Raw genomic sequence first — 15,076 nt, forward strand, 5'->3', positions numbered from 1 at the left:
TTGTTTATTATTAGCAATGTTCTTCCGACGTCTGATTTCTTTTTAAAAAATGCGTTTCTAAAGTGTATAAACTTTTGGGATTGATTGTATAGCCAATACATCCTTAAAAACGTTCGATTCTTGTTCCCGCAACCCCGATTAGATTACAAATTACATTTTGAACCGTCCCTGTATTTAATTAATAATAATTTCACGACCCACCTCTAGATGTAACTTTTATTATCTGATTTAATTAACGTTGAGGAAGTACATTGTAACAAGTAATGAAGAATTTCGATGTAATAATAACTTTGCACAAGTTTTTATGTCGCATCCCTAATTGGTCGCATTGGGAAAGAGGGACCAGGAAGGATAAGGCTACCCCCGGCACGTAGGCATGATGTGTGTTTTAGCGTGATGATTAATCGGTACCTTACTTAGATCGTTCGGCAGGGTGTTGATCGAGGGTGTTAAGTACTACGCGGACCAGCCACGTATGCTTGGGAAAACCTTCCTGCGACTGGTGAGTTTGAACATCATTCGATATTTTAATACTGTAACATTTTTTCGTTTATTGTAACCTTATTTGTGGATTGTTTCTTATTCCAGGAAAGGGATTTCGACAAGCATGTTGCCTATTGCAGAGACGAACCTGAAGCGCAAGAATTTCTCCAGATGAACAGCGCGGCGCGAGAATATTTCGAGGTGAGTCATTTTATCTAAATTATATACTCTGTAAATTACTTAATGAAATAATTTATTAACCGTTTAATGGAATAACCAGTGGAACAATAAACGTAATATTAAAATTAATGAATATATGAGTCGCATAATGGTTAATGGACTTAATGCAATTTTAAATAAAGAATTAATTATTGTATATTTATAATTATACATTTAATTATTGAATTGGATAAGAAATTGGTTGATGCTACGATTTTGCAAAATAGAATTGTTTTTAACAATTTGTGGGAATATTGGTATGGTAAGAAAGGTTTCTATCCACCTTCGTTGTACTTTAGCGTCGCGACGCCAGCGTCCACGATATTAAAGCACGACAGGCCTGAGCATAATTCATCCATGATAATTTTACCAGTCCGTCTTATATATAGCTCTTACGCACTTTAAGAAATATTAATAGGGTTGTAAATCCTATTTATAGTGGCATGTTGCGCTCCTTTCTCACCTCCCGTAATCTCAACTTTTTTTGCTCATCTGAATAGATAGAAAAACTATTGCTCTATGAAAAATCACAGTTGAGATGTGATTCGAGAGAAAGTTCTATCGCTTTCTATGATTGCAACGGTCCGATTCGCGCATGAATCGAAGAAAATCTCGCGGAAATTATATAACAGGCGGGGGTAAGAGAGCGGGCGTCTATCCAGCCCCCGAAATAGCTCGGTTTATTCTTAACGGACGGAACTGTATCTTTCGCTCCTCTCCTACACTTACGCACGCACCTACGACAACGACAGCTTGCGTGACACCAAAAAGATAAACGGAGAAAGCGGATTCACGCCGCGACGTCATCGTTACTGTCATTACGCGATGACATCAGTCGATGAGTAAAAAACGAAATGCATACTGAAACCGTCTCAGCTGGTGCGACTCCGAGTCGCGCCACATTCGTCAAAATCTTTCGCATTTCCCTTTAAAATTATCTTGCCAATCAATGGTTTATTTTCATCTTATAAAGCAGTCAAGACATTCCTTTGATTTCAAGACTTCCCAGAGCTTATTTTCAGCGTAAATATACATAATTATTATTATTATTATTATATTAATGCTAAAATAATTATCTATACTATTTTTTCAATTTATTGCATAATAGGATCAAATATTTCCGATTACTCTTAATATACGCATACAAAGTAGGAAAATATTTTTGAAGCGGTAGTAATTAGCAAGTTGAGAGAAAGTATAAAATAGAGATAAAGAGCAATGGAAACAATTATTGTATGGACATATAAGAGTGTTTTATTAATATTTAATGTAGTTCTAACTACAGACTATTTTACACATGCATTTCTCCATTCAAAACCAGTCATTTTCTGATAAGAGTCTCTAAAATCATTTTATCATTCTCTTAATCATCATTTTAATCTTGTCATTCTCAACCTCTAATCCTAATAATTGCTACCCTTATGAATTCTAATCCCCACCACTCGGACGCGGAATCTATTATGGATTATATCTCGTATACCCTCAATTCGGTGCATTTTGTTTTCGAACTTTACGATAACTCACTCATTGTCAACATAAATCTATAGTATTCGTGTTATTGCACAAATTGCACCATTCTTAATAAAGAATAAGTTAACGGAATACAACAGCTTGTAAAAGGAATGTTAGAAACCAGGGATGTATACATGAAAAGATTTTACCATAAAATGTAAACATTTGTATTATAATTTTAGTTCAATCTATTACAATGACCTAATAATTTAGTGCAGTGTATGTCGAATGAAATGAAGATTAGGGGTGTCTGTAATGAGGTCAGGATCAGGATCAGGATCAGAGCATACGAACGATCGGTAGGATTATGGTTCTTGTTTTTGTGCGTGGTCAGTCCACGAGTTCGAGTCCGGCGTCTAAGTATAGCCGTTGCCGTATTGGTCTCTCGCGGCTGGTGTTTTTCGGTAACCACCGACTGTGGATCCACCTCGAGGAATAAGAGAACCGCCGGAAAAGATCCAGTCTGCGATCAGCCACGGTGTCCTCTTCGAACCGACGACTTGAAAACACGAACAACGACAGTGTTTACCTCCCTTGACCTCAGTTGAGGTGCGTCAACCCCTCCACCCCATTATCAATTTTTTATTATGTGAATATTTTTCTTGATTTAATCAAGCATCGTTCCGTTATCTTCGCAGTAGCCCCCCTCGGGTTCTCCTTTTCGGTAAACGAAGGATTTTCAGTTTTTTTAAACATCGACCATTTTTATAGTGGCTTAAAAGTTAGAATTGGTTTACTGTGTTTTGTATAGTGACAGCTTTCTAATCTCGTCGACTGTTCGGTTTTAATTTACAGTGGGAGTGTGATTGTTATTATAGACAATCTCGTTTGGAATTTCTGATAATGCTAGATACCAATTACAAGTACAAGAAATTGTTGACCACATCTGAAAATTCTTATTAAGTTAATCAAATGCATTTTTGTGACATCGGTTAGTTTTTAGAGTGTCATACATATTATCGAGCTGTGTGTCATTATTAGAATTTTATCTAGGCTGATCAATTGCGTGGAAAATCCAGTCGCATCCAAAAATACGCGTTTCTTCATCCCGGTGTCGAATTACGCACGGCCGCGAAGAATTCTCTATTCTGCGATGGGAAAATTCCACTCTTCTACTATTAAAAAACGATCTTAAGGTTGTGTGAGCCGCAAATCTCTGCCAAAAGTTTGAGAAGTGTGATAAAAAGTTATGTTCAATATTTGACGCTGTAAACTTTTAAAAAAAGTAATACTTATAGATAATATAGTAAATAACTTTGATGTACAACCCATATTTTTGGCCATTTTAGTGGTACCATTTGCGTTCTACTTTATCGCTTCGCTATTTGAGCATACTTTATGATATAATCGCATAAAATTTGAATACGCGAGCGATAGGTTCAAGGTGCCTGGATTCTTGAAACTGCGAACGCGGAACCACGTAAAACAAACAGAAGATATTCTAAATTTCGTGTATTATTTACAGGAGCTGAGCCAGACTCTCCATGACGACAAGAGCTTATCGGAGCACTTGAAGCTTCCGATACAACGCATAAACGACTATCAGCTCCTACTTAAGGTGAGTCGTCTCGTTAAAAAAGTTTCGTTCCCCTCGATCAACGGTTTATAAAATCGTTCGGTCCATCCGGTGAAAAATTATTAACAGTGCCGCCGGGTCAAAAATACATTTCAAGGGTGTTATGACAGAAATACAGCGTGCCGTGCCGTGTATCTTTTGAAAGCATTCCAGCAGTTGTGCACGAGCCACCCGCGAACACTAATCATCCTGCGAACTTGTCTCAGAAACTTGATAGGACTCGCTAGATGCATTCTCTTCCTTTAATTGCCATTGTCTCTGTCATCGCAATTTTCCTTTGAACGAATTCGTTTACCGAACGTTTGGTCGAAACACATGGTTGATCAATCAGATGGTTTAGATCAGTGATTTTTAACTGGTAAGGCAAGTGTCCTCAGCTAAGCATGATTTCGTTATCAACTGAACGTAAAACACGATGTATAAGTCAGAATTTATAGTGATAGTACTTTCACATGTGGAGTTTAATATGCATTCAGATGAATCACACAGAATCAGAATTATTTACAGTCGATTTTTCCTGTAAAATGAAGGCTTGAAGTACATACTTCTAATGTCCATATTTGTGCCATAATGTGCCAATGAGAAGAGATTGGGACATTTGCCTTATTTCGCGGAAATTTGGTGCTCCGTGAATTTAGAGAAAGTGGATGACTAACGAAATTTGGCTAAGAACTTAAATCGCTATAATCTTCCTGTAATGTCATCTGTTTTGCAACAATAGGAACACTGAATCACTCGTAGTTCAAAAACGTCCTTCTACATTATTTTTGGGAGACCGTAAAAAATTTTCGCGCTACATCGGAGAGACACGGCGACCTGTAGAATCTGCACGTGACCTATATCTGCGGTAAAATTTCGTTCTGTCAAGACAAAAATAGTTCGGCGCTAAAATATTTGCCGGTTCGCCTTGAAAACGCGTGCCGAAGGATTAATTAGCTTTTCATAAAAAAATTTCTGCTATTTACAAAATTAAAAAAGAGAGAAACAGAGATGAATGAAAAAGTTTTGATTAATGAAAGGAGATTATTACTATAATTTGTACAGAATGTATTTACAAGTCTTTAAACTTTACAAATTAACCTGGGCTCGTTGCCATCGAGTATAAAGCTGTTGAAAACAAAACGCAGCTGTGCGAATCTGTTTTTCAAATCCTCTCGAACATGCCATTAAAGTTCAAGATCACTATAACAGTTTTACAATTAAAGCCCATTGAATGAATTAAATTTCTCTTTAGATTAGACTGTGAAGTCTTATTTTAGCTCTCCCGTCGTATTTTTCAGTCTCTCTTTTAACTTCGTTTCTACATTACAGATCTACAGGAAAGATATAGAGATCACATAAAGGAAAGTGACAAAATTATAGTTGCAATGCCGGGACAGAAAATTTCGTAGTGTTGGAACGAGTGGGCGCCGCCTTAGTACCGATTTAGCGAGCTAAAAGCGGGTCATCCTCGCGACGCGTTATCCATTCCTATATGATAGAAAGACAACAGATGTTAAAATGAACAATTGTTAACGCGATCCCTCATGCAAACTATTCCTTAGAGAAATTTATGAAATGAACATCATTAGCAACACTTTATTCAATTCGAACATTAAGTGACGTCCTCTTTGGATGACGTCTATTAAATTCATTTTCCGATATGACCATCTTTTATGTCCATTGAGAACCAATTCTGTTCTCTCTTCCCTCGACAAGACATCTGTGGCAGAAAAAAATTATAATAAAATTTTCTATGTCCAAACTCTAGGGACACTCTGTATAAATTAGCGTAATTAGTTTTTATACGTATAAATTAGCATAAATATTTGATAAACGCGGGTAATTTTGTAGGAGCTGGTGAAGTATTCGACCCGACTAGGCGAAAACTGCGACGACCTCCAAAAAGCTTTGGAGTTGATGCTAGGTATACCCCACAGAGCTACAGATAATATATTCATAAGTAATATCGAAGGTTACAAAGGGAATATCCATAAGCTTGGCAGATTGCTCACGCACGTCAGTAAATTACGAATCATTAGATATAAAAGTGTGCTAAGAATAGGATTGTTTGCAATTATTGTGTACGTTGAATCGATAGGAGTGGTATACGGTGATCGACAAGGACGGTAAGAGCAAGGAAAGGTATCTGTTCCTTTTTAAAGCCCGCATACTCGTCTGCAAGGTCAGACGAATTTCAGAAGACAGATCCGTCTTCATCCTCAAAGACATCATTCGCGTAAGCAACGTTCTTATTTTTATTTTTATACAGATTTGCATAATGATTGTTCAGAATGTCTGTTGCCCATCGATTTTATATTGAATTTGAATTTTAGTTACCTGAAGTAGAACTGAAGGATCACCCGGAGGACGCGCGAACCTTCGAACTCCACTGTCCAGCGAATCCCACTTATCCTATTACTTTGGTAGCTCATAAGGACCAAGTGAAGACGTACTGGTTGAAGGAGATTCGACAGTACGCGAGCGATGTGTTAGCGCTCGCCGAACACGCTGCCGACGATCTGCAATTAACGGAGGTGCCAGAAACGAAGGAAGAAGTCAAAGGAAATCCAAGTGCAAAGGTAGAAGCAAATCCGGGGCCCAAGAAGGTTGAGGCCAACCCGGGACCGAAAAAGGTTGAAGGGAATCCAGGGAATCCAGGAAATCCGGGACAGGAGAAAGTCGAAGGAAACCCAGGACCGAATCCAAATCCAGGAGAAGAAAAGAGGAAGGAGGCCAATCCGGGTAAAACTGTATCTAAGAAATTAAAAGTTGAAGAAGAAAGCGCAGACATGTCTCGAAGATATTCGTCTAGCCGATTTAGCAGCTCTTCGAAAGTTGTCGAAGGTAGAAAACGAATGACAAAAAAAAGAAACTTCTTAGCGAATTAATCGCCTAACTTAATAACTTCTGCTTCTTCTCCAAATCTAAATAGTATTTCTCCACAGTGTTTATCAAGGTTGTATGAGTCCTCAAATATTGGGTTGTCGTAAATCGTGATTTTGACAAAAACCGCTATTTTTCAGAAACGATACGTGACAGTACAATTCTGTTTCATGAAACTCTATAAAAATCACGTAATGGATATCGCAAAAAATTTTTTTATTGCACCATGATATTAAATATAAACTTCTTATCACATTTCTTAAACTTTTGGTAGAAATTTCACGGCTCATACAATCTTAAATTGATTTTCGCTTTGCAAATTAATTGAACTGCTTCTTACTAGTGTCTGGCAAGTAATCTTCAGCGTTTTGCGTTAATGCTTCTATTGTTTCACGTAAACCTATTAATTAATCTCTGCTCTTTATTTGATCCTGAAGAGTATTCTTCAGTATCTAGCAGTCAGACTGCAATGTCTGCTAGTTACATGGAGTCATCGAGCAGCGCGGTGAAAATGGAGGCCAGTTCTGCTTCCTACAGAGCTGGCAATTCGATAGAGACGAGAACCAGCGCAGGAAGAATTGAGGCTGGAAGCGGAATTGGAAAACCTGTGTTCACCAAAACAATCGAAGGATCCAATGTCGAACGTAAGTAATCCAATATTGTACATACAAAAGCATTAGTATCACAGAATATTGCCTACGTAGTTTTAAATGAATGAAAATGACCGCGAAAACTGCAAAGTTGGAGACTGCTAATAAAGAAGAGTCAACAATTCGTAGATAGATAAAATCGACTTTTACTTGTTCTAGCGTTACCAGAAAATAACTTGGAATTGATACACGCCGTAGGTAAAGTGACACAGAATTTCACTAATTTCGATATCATCTGCTGTACTGCACACTGTTTTCTATCGTACTTTTTATCGTACCGTCTTTTTCGAGTACTCTTTTCTTCTTCATCTTCTACTTTTCCTTCCAGCCGGCTGAAAAAATATTGCTTCTACATTAGGCAATTGATTAAAGCTTGATAATAATTAATCTTACAATTAGATGTTGTCTATAGGCTACACGCACTCACATGACTAGTCTCCGCAGTGTACTACACATTACAAATACTACATAGTACTTCACACATTGCACACATGTCACATTAACACGATTTGCTTCATCGTCGTCTGTATTTTTTCAAGTAGCTATTTTTCTTGTGAATCTCTCTTCCTAAATATTTTGTATAGTACACAGCACAGATTTTTCGTAGGAAAGACGATGTCCATGTCACTCGCTTTCCATCACCGACCAAATAAAACAGAACAATTACCCGTTGTAAATTATACACATACAATTAAGGTAGTAATTGTTATTTCAGTTTTGGTCGCTGTTGTGTCCATTAGGATTATCCTTCGATTCTCTTCACTGTGCCATACCGTATATAAATTTTTCAACTGTAGATAAACTGCGATAAATCATGCCACATTCCACTCATCCTCGCCTTCTTATTAATATTGTTAATTATTGATTTAAATAGCTGGTGAAGCGGCTACCTTCGAGTGTACCCTGTTGAACACCGATTCGACCACAAGGGTGCAATGGCTGAAGGACAATAAACCGTTGGACGACCGATTGGCGGACCGTGTAACAGCTTCCGCGGTCGGAAAAACGTTCAAACTACAATTACAGAACGTGATGGAATCGGATTCCGGAATCTACATTGCCAGAGCGATAAACAGCGATGGACAATCCACTTGCACTGCTCAGCTCATTGTTGAAAAACGTAAGGACATTAAATTCAAATGATACCTGGAAGCTTCAGTATTTAAAAAATTTTTTTGCTAACGTGGATGTTAGCGATGTGAAGAATGAGATACTACAACTTGATTACGATCACTAATGTCTTCCATTTTAATAAAACTACCTTAAAAGATCTTGTTCGTGATGTTTAGTGTCTCCTGAGGAGAAGAAAGCAAGATCGGAAGCAAACGCGCCAATATTTTTGGTACGGCTGAAGGACACTGAACTCTTGGAAAACACATATCTACGTTTCATGGTGAAGGTGAAGGGAGATCCTAATCCCGACATGAAGTTGTGAGTTTTCGAACGAAAATAATTCGCTCTATATAAAACGAAATATTAAAAATATCAATTAAATAAATCGTTTCGCCTGACGAAAATTATTGCGTTCATTTTAATGCAGCTTCAAAGACGACGTTCCAATCGACGCGAACCACTCACGCATAAAAATCGTTACCGAACAAGCAGACAAGGGCTTCTACGAGTTGGTGATCGCTGATGTCCAAAAACAGGATGCTGGAAAATATTCGTGTACCGCGAAAAACAAATATGGCGAGGCATCGTGCGAGGCGCAAGTCACCGTGTCCGATGAGAAGATGTTGTACCTACCCGAGGGTTTCCTCGAACCGGGAATGGAGCCTCGGTTCATGTGGCTGCGGGACGGAAAACAGTTTGACCCCGAGGACCGCTTCAAGGTGTTGTTCAAGGATGAAGAGGACACGTTGGCTTTGGTGTTCCAGCATGTGAGACCCGAAGACGCTGGCCTGTATACTTGTGTCGCCCAAACTAGCTCAGGTAATAATACTTCTCTCACTTAATTATCATAGTAAATGTCTCAATTTCTAATCATTGACCTTTTTTTCTGTTTTATTATTAAATATTATTTTATAAAATGGATGGAGTGAAACAATTCTTTAATATTATTATATATTTTCATAATATAATTATTTCTAAGCATTTATTATGTATAATGTACAATTTCTATATTTATAATACAATCTTTGCGAATTATACTGAAACGTGATACTTTAATGTAATATACAGGTAATATCAGCTGCAGCGCGGAGTTGACCGTTCAGGGTGCCGTTAATCAACTCATGAAAGACCCAGAAAAGCCGAAACTGTGCTCGGAAGCGAGACACTCGGAAGTCAGCGCCGGCGGTTCTGCGATGCTAGAATTGCAAATCAGAGGATATCCGAAGCCGGATATTAAATGGACCAAAGACGGCGAGGAGATCATTGGTAAAGGTCGATACAAGTACCTTTGGGAGGACGAGGAGTCCATGTCGTTGGTGATAAAGAACGTCACAGCGAAGGACGCCGGCGTGTATACCATCAGAGCGAAGAACGAGCTGGGCGAGGATACAACCCAGATCGAACTGATCGTCAAATCCGCACCGAAGATCATCAAGAAGCAAACCGATTTGTCTGTTCTGGTCGAGGAAACGATAACGATGATGGTGCAGATCGAGGCCACCCCCGCGCCTGAAGTGAAGTGGTACAAAGACGGCCAGGAGATTCGAGAGAACGATCGCGTCAGTATAATCAAAGAGGATAGCGAGACCTACAAGCTGATAATAAAAAGTGGTCGGTTGGATGATACCGGATCTTATTCGATCGTGGCGCGGAACGACGTGAACCAGACGACGGAGATTTGGAAGCTGAAGGTGCTCAGCCCGCCGAAGATAACGAAGGGAATAGGCGAAGCACAGATCTTGGACCAAGGCGAGACGTTAACCTTGTCCGTGGAGGTGGACTCTGTAATGCAGGCTGGTATCAAGTGGTACCGGGATGGTGAACAGATCTTCGAGGATAGCCGCATCAAGATGACTCGAGAGGGCAAAAAGTTCATCTTGAAGATTACTGGTATTGCCAGTGAAGATGCGGGAGAGTATAAGGCGGAAGTGTCGTCCGATCATGGCACTGTATCCGACGATACTAAAATTCAAGTAAGTTTTCCAAATACTTTAAAATTGTGACAGTGACGTAGCTACTGTATAGCAAACGTTAGCAAGGACCACGTAAACCAAAATATGAATCATTTCACTTTATTGTTTTTTTACATTTGTTCTTTAGGTACGAGGCTTGCCGCGATTCAGGACGAAGATGAGCGACGTCACGGTGACGGAAGGCGACAAGGACATCGAATTCAAAGTCGAGTTCGACGGATGCCCGAAGCCGAGCGTCCACTGGTACATCGGCGATGTAGAGATCACAGAGAAGAAGAAGGAGTACACTCGCTCGGAGGAGGGTGACAACTGTACGCTGTTGATCTCCGAAGCCAAGGCAGAGATGAAAGGAACGTACACCTGTACGTTAAAGAACGAGTACGGCGAAGTGAAGACCAGCTCGTCGTTGATCGTGAGAACACGTCCGAAACTGTTGAAGAAGCTGAGCGATCTGAGAATCAAGGAGGGCGACACGATGAAACTGATATTCGAGGTGTCCGGTACACCGGATCCGGAAGTGAAATGGTTCAAGGATGGACAGGAAGTGACGGCCGACGCGAGGATCAAGATAACGAGGGACAGCAAACGAAAGGAGAGCTACAATCTAACGGTGACGATGGTGAAAGGAGAGGACGGTGGCGTGTACGAGGTTCGAGCGGAGAACGAATTAGGATATGTCACCAGCAAGAGCAAAGTCATAATAATGAGTAAGAATTCAATTGTTGTTAACATTAAACTGCGGCAGCTTCGATTGTTGCGCTGCTACATCTTTTTAACAATTCATTTTAATATAAACCATTTAAAATTCCTTGATATCTGAAGATATTACCTGACCTGTAAAAACAATTAGCTTCAGATTTAGTCAGAAAAAAATCAGTGAAAACTTTGGATCGAATTTTCCGAAACTTAAGAGAATTAATGTAGCAGCTCACCAAACGTGTCTGTATGCCCGTATTCTAATATTTTAAGAAACTTGCCAGCGAAACGTCCTGCATATAATTTTACAACTATTCAGTTCAGTAAGTAGCCAAGGTACGGTCTCGTGTTCGATTGTCACTGTTCTTCGTTTACTCGATTCACTGTGAATGTGAACTCTTATCAAATAGGAGTATTAAAATCCTTTTAAGGTTGTTCTGGCTAAAATAGTGACACGTGTTTCAAATTTTACGTGTCAGTTTAATCATATGTAGTCAGAACAATCTTAAGGATGTATTGGCTATACAGTCAATCCCAAAAGTTTATGCACTTTAGAAACTCATTTTTTAAAAAGAAATCAGACATCGGAAGAACATTGCTAATAATAAACAACAAAAAAAATTTTCGATTTTTCCGAGATTTTTCCAAGGGGTACATCGTATACGACCTTTCTTGTAGGGGATGACGAGATCTACAATCTCTATATAAAAGTTTCTCGCTAGCATCAGCAGTTCACGAGTAATTTGCAAAAAACTGTTTTTCGTTTTTTGCAAATAACTCGTTAACTATTGGCACTAGCGAATTCTCTTTACACAGCAATTGTAGATCTCGTCGTCCCCTACAAAATGAGACCACAAACGTCTCCCTACGACCATCCGTTCGGGAGTTATTAACGAAAAAGGAAAAGTATTGTCCAAAGTTCGCCGTTTCGACGCTGGAATGGTCGGATTTTGTCAACATCAATAAAATGCCAATTAACTGCACTTAACTCGTTCTTTCGACGTCTGATTTCTTTTTAATTATGTGAAATGTGTTTTTCTAAGGTACATAAACTTTTGGAATTGACTGTATAGCCAATACATCCTTAAACTTCACAAACCGCGTGAAAGAACGTGATTCAACTGTTCGTGTCACTATGTTTCGTGTCCTACTGCATATTGTTTGATTCGTGTATTATACGTTTTCCTGCGAGAACAAAACCCAAACGAACCATTCTTACGACGTATGTGCCTATGTGCGAATGCACACGTTTTCATGTGTTAATTATCAGCCCTTTTTTTATACCGTACCGTCGTCGTTTAATACCTTGTGTACCTTGTACAAAAAAGGAAATGTGTGAATTCTATAGCGAGAACGGAAGAGGTCGAAGAATTGAAGAAGGAGACTGTAGAAAAGGTCAGCGTCGATGAGGAAGAAATGAAGGCGAAGAAAGTCGAGGAGCAGGAGGTCGAAAAGAATGAGGAACGCGCGGAGGAATCGGGACCGGAAGGTAATCTAATCGTAGACGGTATAAAAGCGTGAATAACGCTGTAGTATAGTAAATATTGTACCGAAGAATAAGCTGAACTTGTATAGCAGAGAAGAAAAGTATTTTTATAGTCGGGTCTGCTATGAGTACGCTTGAGAGCTCTTTATAGTATCTGTGTACTACGATCGACGCAAGATTTTGGTAAGAAGACGTTCGGCATGGAACGCATCGCGTTTTTTTGATCGCTGTCTTCAAGGTTGTATGAGCCCTTAAATAAAAAACAATGGCGAAGCATTGAAATTTTTACGTTACGGCTCATACAACCTTAAGAAAACTGTCTCTTTTTCCTTTTTTGACTGGATAGTAGAGAAGCGAAGTTTTGCGTTTGCTTCACTATCATTTATCTCGTTAACATCGAGCATACATAAACATAATTCATTATCTTTTTGTAATTCACCGAAATCCTCGCGACAGACGCTTAACGTTGTTCATAACATGACGAGGCAAGATATGAAATGGTACGGAGTAGCCTTGCCTCGAGATTAAAGTAGAAACGGCTGATTAATCGTAGAGGGTAGCAAAAACAACCATGTCTGCATAAATTCAGGTCGAGTGAGACTGGAGAAACAAAACGTTCAAGTGACGCGTGGCCAGGGTGACACGATCACGATTTCCGTGGCCTCCACGACTACCCACGAAGCTATACTCACAGGTAAATCTCGTACTTCGCACACGCACAACGCCGTCTCATCGTAACCATTCGTCGTACGCAAAGATTGTTCGACTGACCCAAACAATATTAAAACATATTAACTATTTCAAGTTTTCCATGCAAATCAGTAAGTAGTGCCGTCATTATTATTGTTGCTCGATATACAGTGAAATCCGTAAATATTCGTACACATTTGAAAGTTGAGTTTTCATTATCATGAGTTAGTTAGGAAGTTGTATTACGAACAAAAATGGTCAGTCGCAGAATCTTTAAAAACAAAGAGCTAAGAGCAAATAACGACGCGTCGCAACGGGGCGAAAGGCGAATGGGCAGAAATTCATCAAGGCTCATCTGCGGGCTTTAAACTCCGGGAAATAGGCACGCGTGATCAAGCCCAAGCGTTCGCAGGTCCCGACGAGAGCCATACGATCAGCAAGATGACCGCGACTAAGGTCGAGTGCCAGGAGTTGAACACGGACAGTCCGGGGATCGAGGAGATCGCCACGTACAGTTACACCGTGCAAGAGGAGGCGGTGAACCAGAAACCGCAGAACGGCATGCTGATCGAAGAATACTCCGAGCACAGTGAAGACAATCCAGCGAAAATTGAAGTAAATCGCGGAGTGTCGATCGTTTCGGTTTCCGACGACGACTCAACTCTGAAGGGTATTTCGCGCGACGTCAGCACGGAAAATATCCAATGCCCTGATTTATCCGAAGATCAAAAGCTGATGAATGGGTCCTACGAAGAGTTCAACGGACGCCTAGCTGACGAGGTAACGCCCGACGAGCCCGTACCCTACAAGCCCTCGTTATTGACAGAAACGATAATCGAGGAACGATCGATGGAAGAATCGTATCCGTCAGAAAAACCGACGAAGGTAGATTTGAAGCAGCCGCAGCAGTCGGCTGTCATCGAGAACGGAACTCAGGAAAGAAGGAAGTCTTCTGTCGTTGATTTAGAACAACCGCAGAATGCGACGATAGAAGAGAGCAAATTGACGAAGCACAAAGTGGAACGAGTGAATTCGATAAACGCAGAGAAGGTCGTCGAGAAGGATTTATCAGAAAGTCGTCGAGGATCCTTGCAGAACGGTTTTTCGAGGCAGAGTTCTAAGATAGAGAGAATGGATTCGACGGAGTCGAAGAAGGTGTTGGAACGGTCGATATCGAGGGAGAGCGCATCGAGGGCTGTACAAAGCGGCGACGAGGAAGTGGACGAAGAGCTCGAGGCTCTTCTAGATCGCGTTAAACGACAGCGCAGCGTTCTAGGCGATATCCTTGAAAAGGAATCGTCGAGGGATTCAGGTACGGCTAGGATTGACTCCATCGGCTGCTCGAACGTCGTTCTTGCAGGTCGACTAAGGTCCTAGGGTCTAAGGTTTAAGATCTCAGCTTCTACATCAGCACGACTATCTCTGTTTTCCACCTCCCCCCTCTTGTCTGTTTATTTGTAATCGTATTTTCCCATTTCGTGTTAATCATCTGTATCATTCTGTACATGTCGCCTCTGCATGTTAACACTTGACGAAGCGCTTAACGAAGTTTAATCAAGAATCATTTAGGACAAACAAAGAATCAGATAATCGATCGTGCTAAAACGTTTAATCAAGAGGAATGTATTAAATTTTGTTAGCGCTTCTCGGCTCAACACACTTACCGCTTGAACACACACGTACACAGAGAGGTAGTGGTAAATCCCGACTAATTAAAGGATTTCTTCAGTTTTGATCAGGTAAGCGGGAACCGAGGATGCTAGACAATTCAATTTAATAAGATGTTGATTAGACTGCAGACTCTTATGCATAT

At 40.1% G+C, this 15,076-nt stretch overlaps 1 protein-coding gene across 9 annotated transcripts in view; it reads left to right on the forward strand.

Moving 5' to 3' along the window:
- The window catches only part of Obsc (Obscurin), a 51,293-nt gene that overhangs the window by 24,158 nt on the left and 12,059 nt on the right, over positions 1-15,076 (forward strand). For 4 of the 9 annotated variants that reach the window (XM_018034643.2, XM_018034641.2, XM_018034642.2 and 1 more), the window contains 16 exons: positions 421-502; positions 589-684; positions 3,680-3,772; positions 5,624-5,788; positions 5,871-6,008; positions 6,106-6,616; positions 7,093-7,299; positions 7,465-7,503; positions 8,180-8,425; positions 8,595-8,736; positions 8,846-9,237; positions 9,487-10,391; positions 10,519-11,098; positions 12,436-12,576; positions 13,163-13,267; positions 13,676-14,575. In XM_018034643.2, coding sequence (XP_017890132.1) covers positions 421-502; positions 589-684; positions 3,680-3,772; positions 5,624-5,788; positions 5,871-6,008; positions 6,106-6,616; positions 7,093-7,299; positions 7,465-7,503; positions 8,180-8,425; positions 8,595-8,736; positions 8,846-9,237; positions 9,487-10,391; positions 10,519-11,098; positions 12,436-12,576; positions 13,163-13,267; positions 13,676-14,575 — 4,742 coding nt within the window. The remainder of the gene's footprint in view (positions 1-420; positions 503-588; positions 685-3,679; positions 3,773-5,623; positions 5,789-5,870; positions 6,009-6,105; positions 6,617-7,092; positions 7,300-7,464; positions 7,504-8,179; positions 8,426-8,594; positions 8,737-8,845; positions 9,238-9,486; positions 10,392-10,518; positions 11,099-12,435; positions 12,577-13,162; positions 13,268-13,675; positions 14,576-15,076) is intronic. The other 5 variants (XM_018034637.2, XM_018034638.2, XM_026818489.1 and 2 more) reach the window with 5 other exon arrangements.

This window comes from Ceratina calcarata, unplaced genomic scaffold (genome assembly GCF_001652005.2).
Source record: "Ceratina calcarata isolate Rehan_Ccalc_2016 unplaced genomic scaffold, ASM165200v1 scaffold8, whole genome shotgun sequence".
NCBI lineage: Eukaryota > Metazoa > Arthropoda > Insecta > Hymenoptera > Apidae > Ceratina > Ceratina calcarata.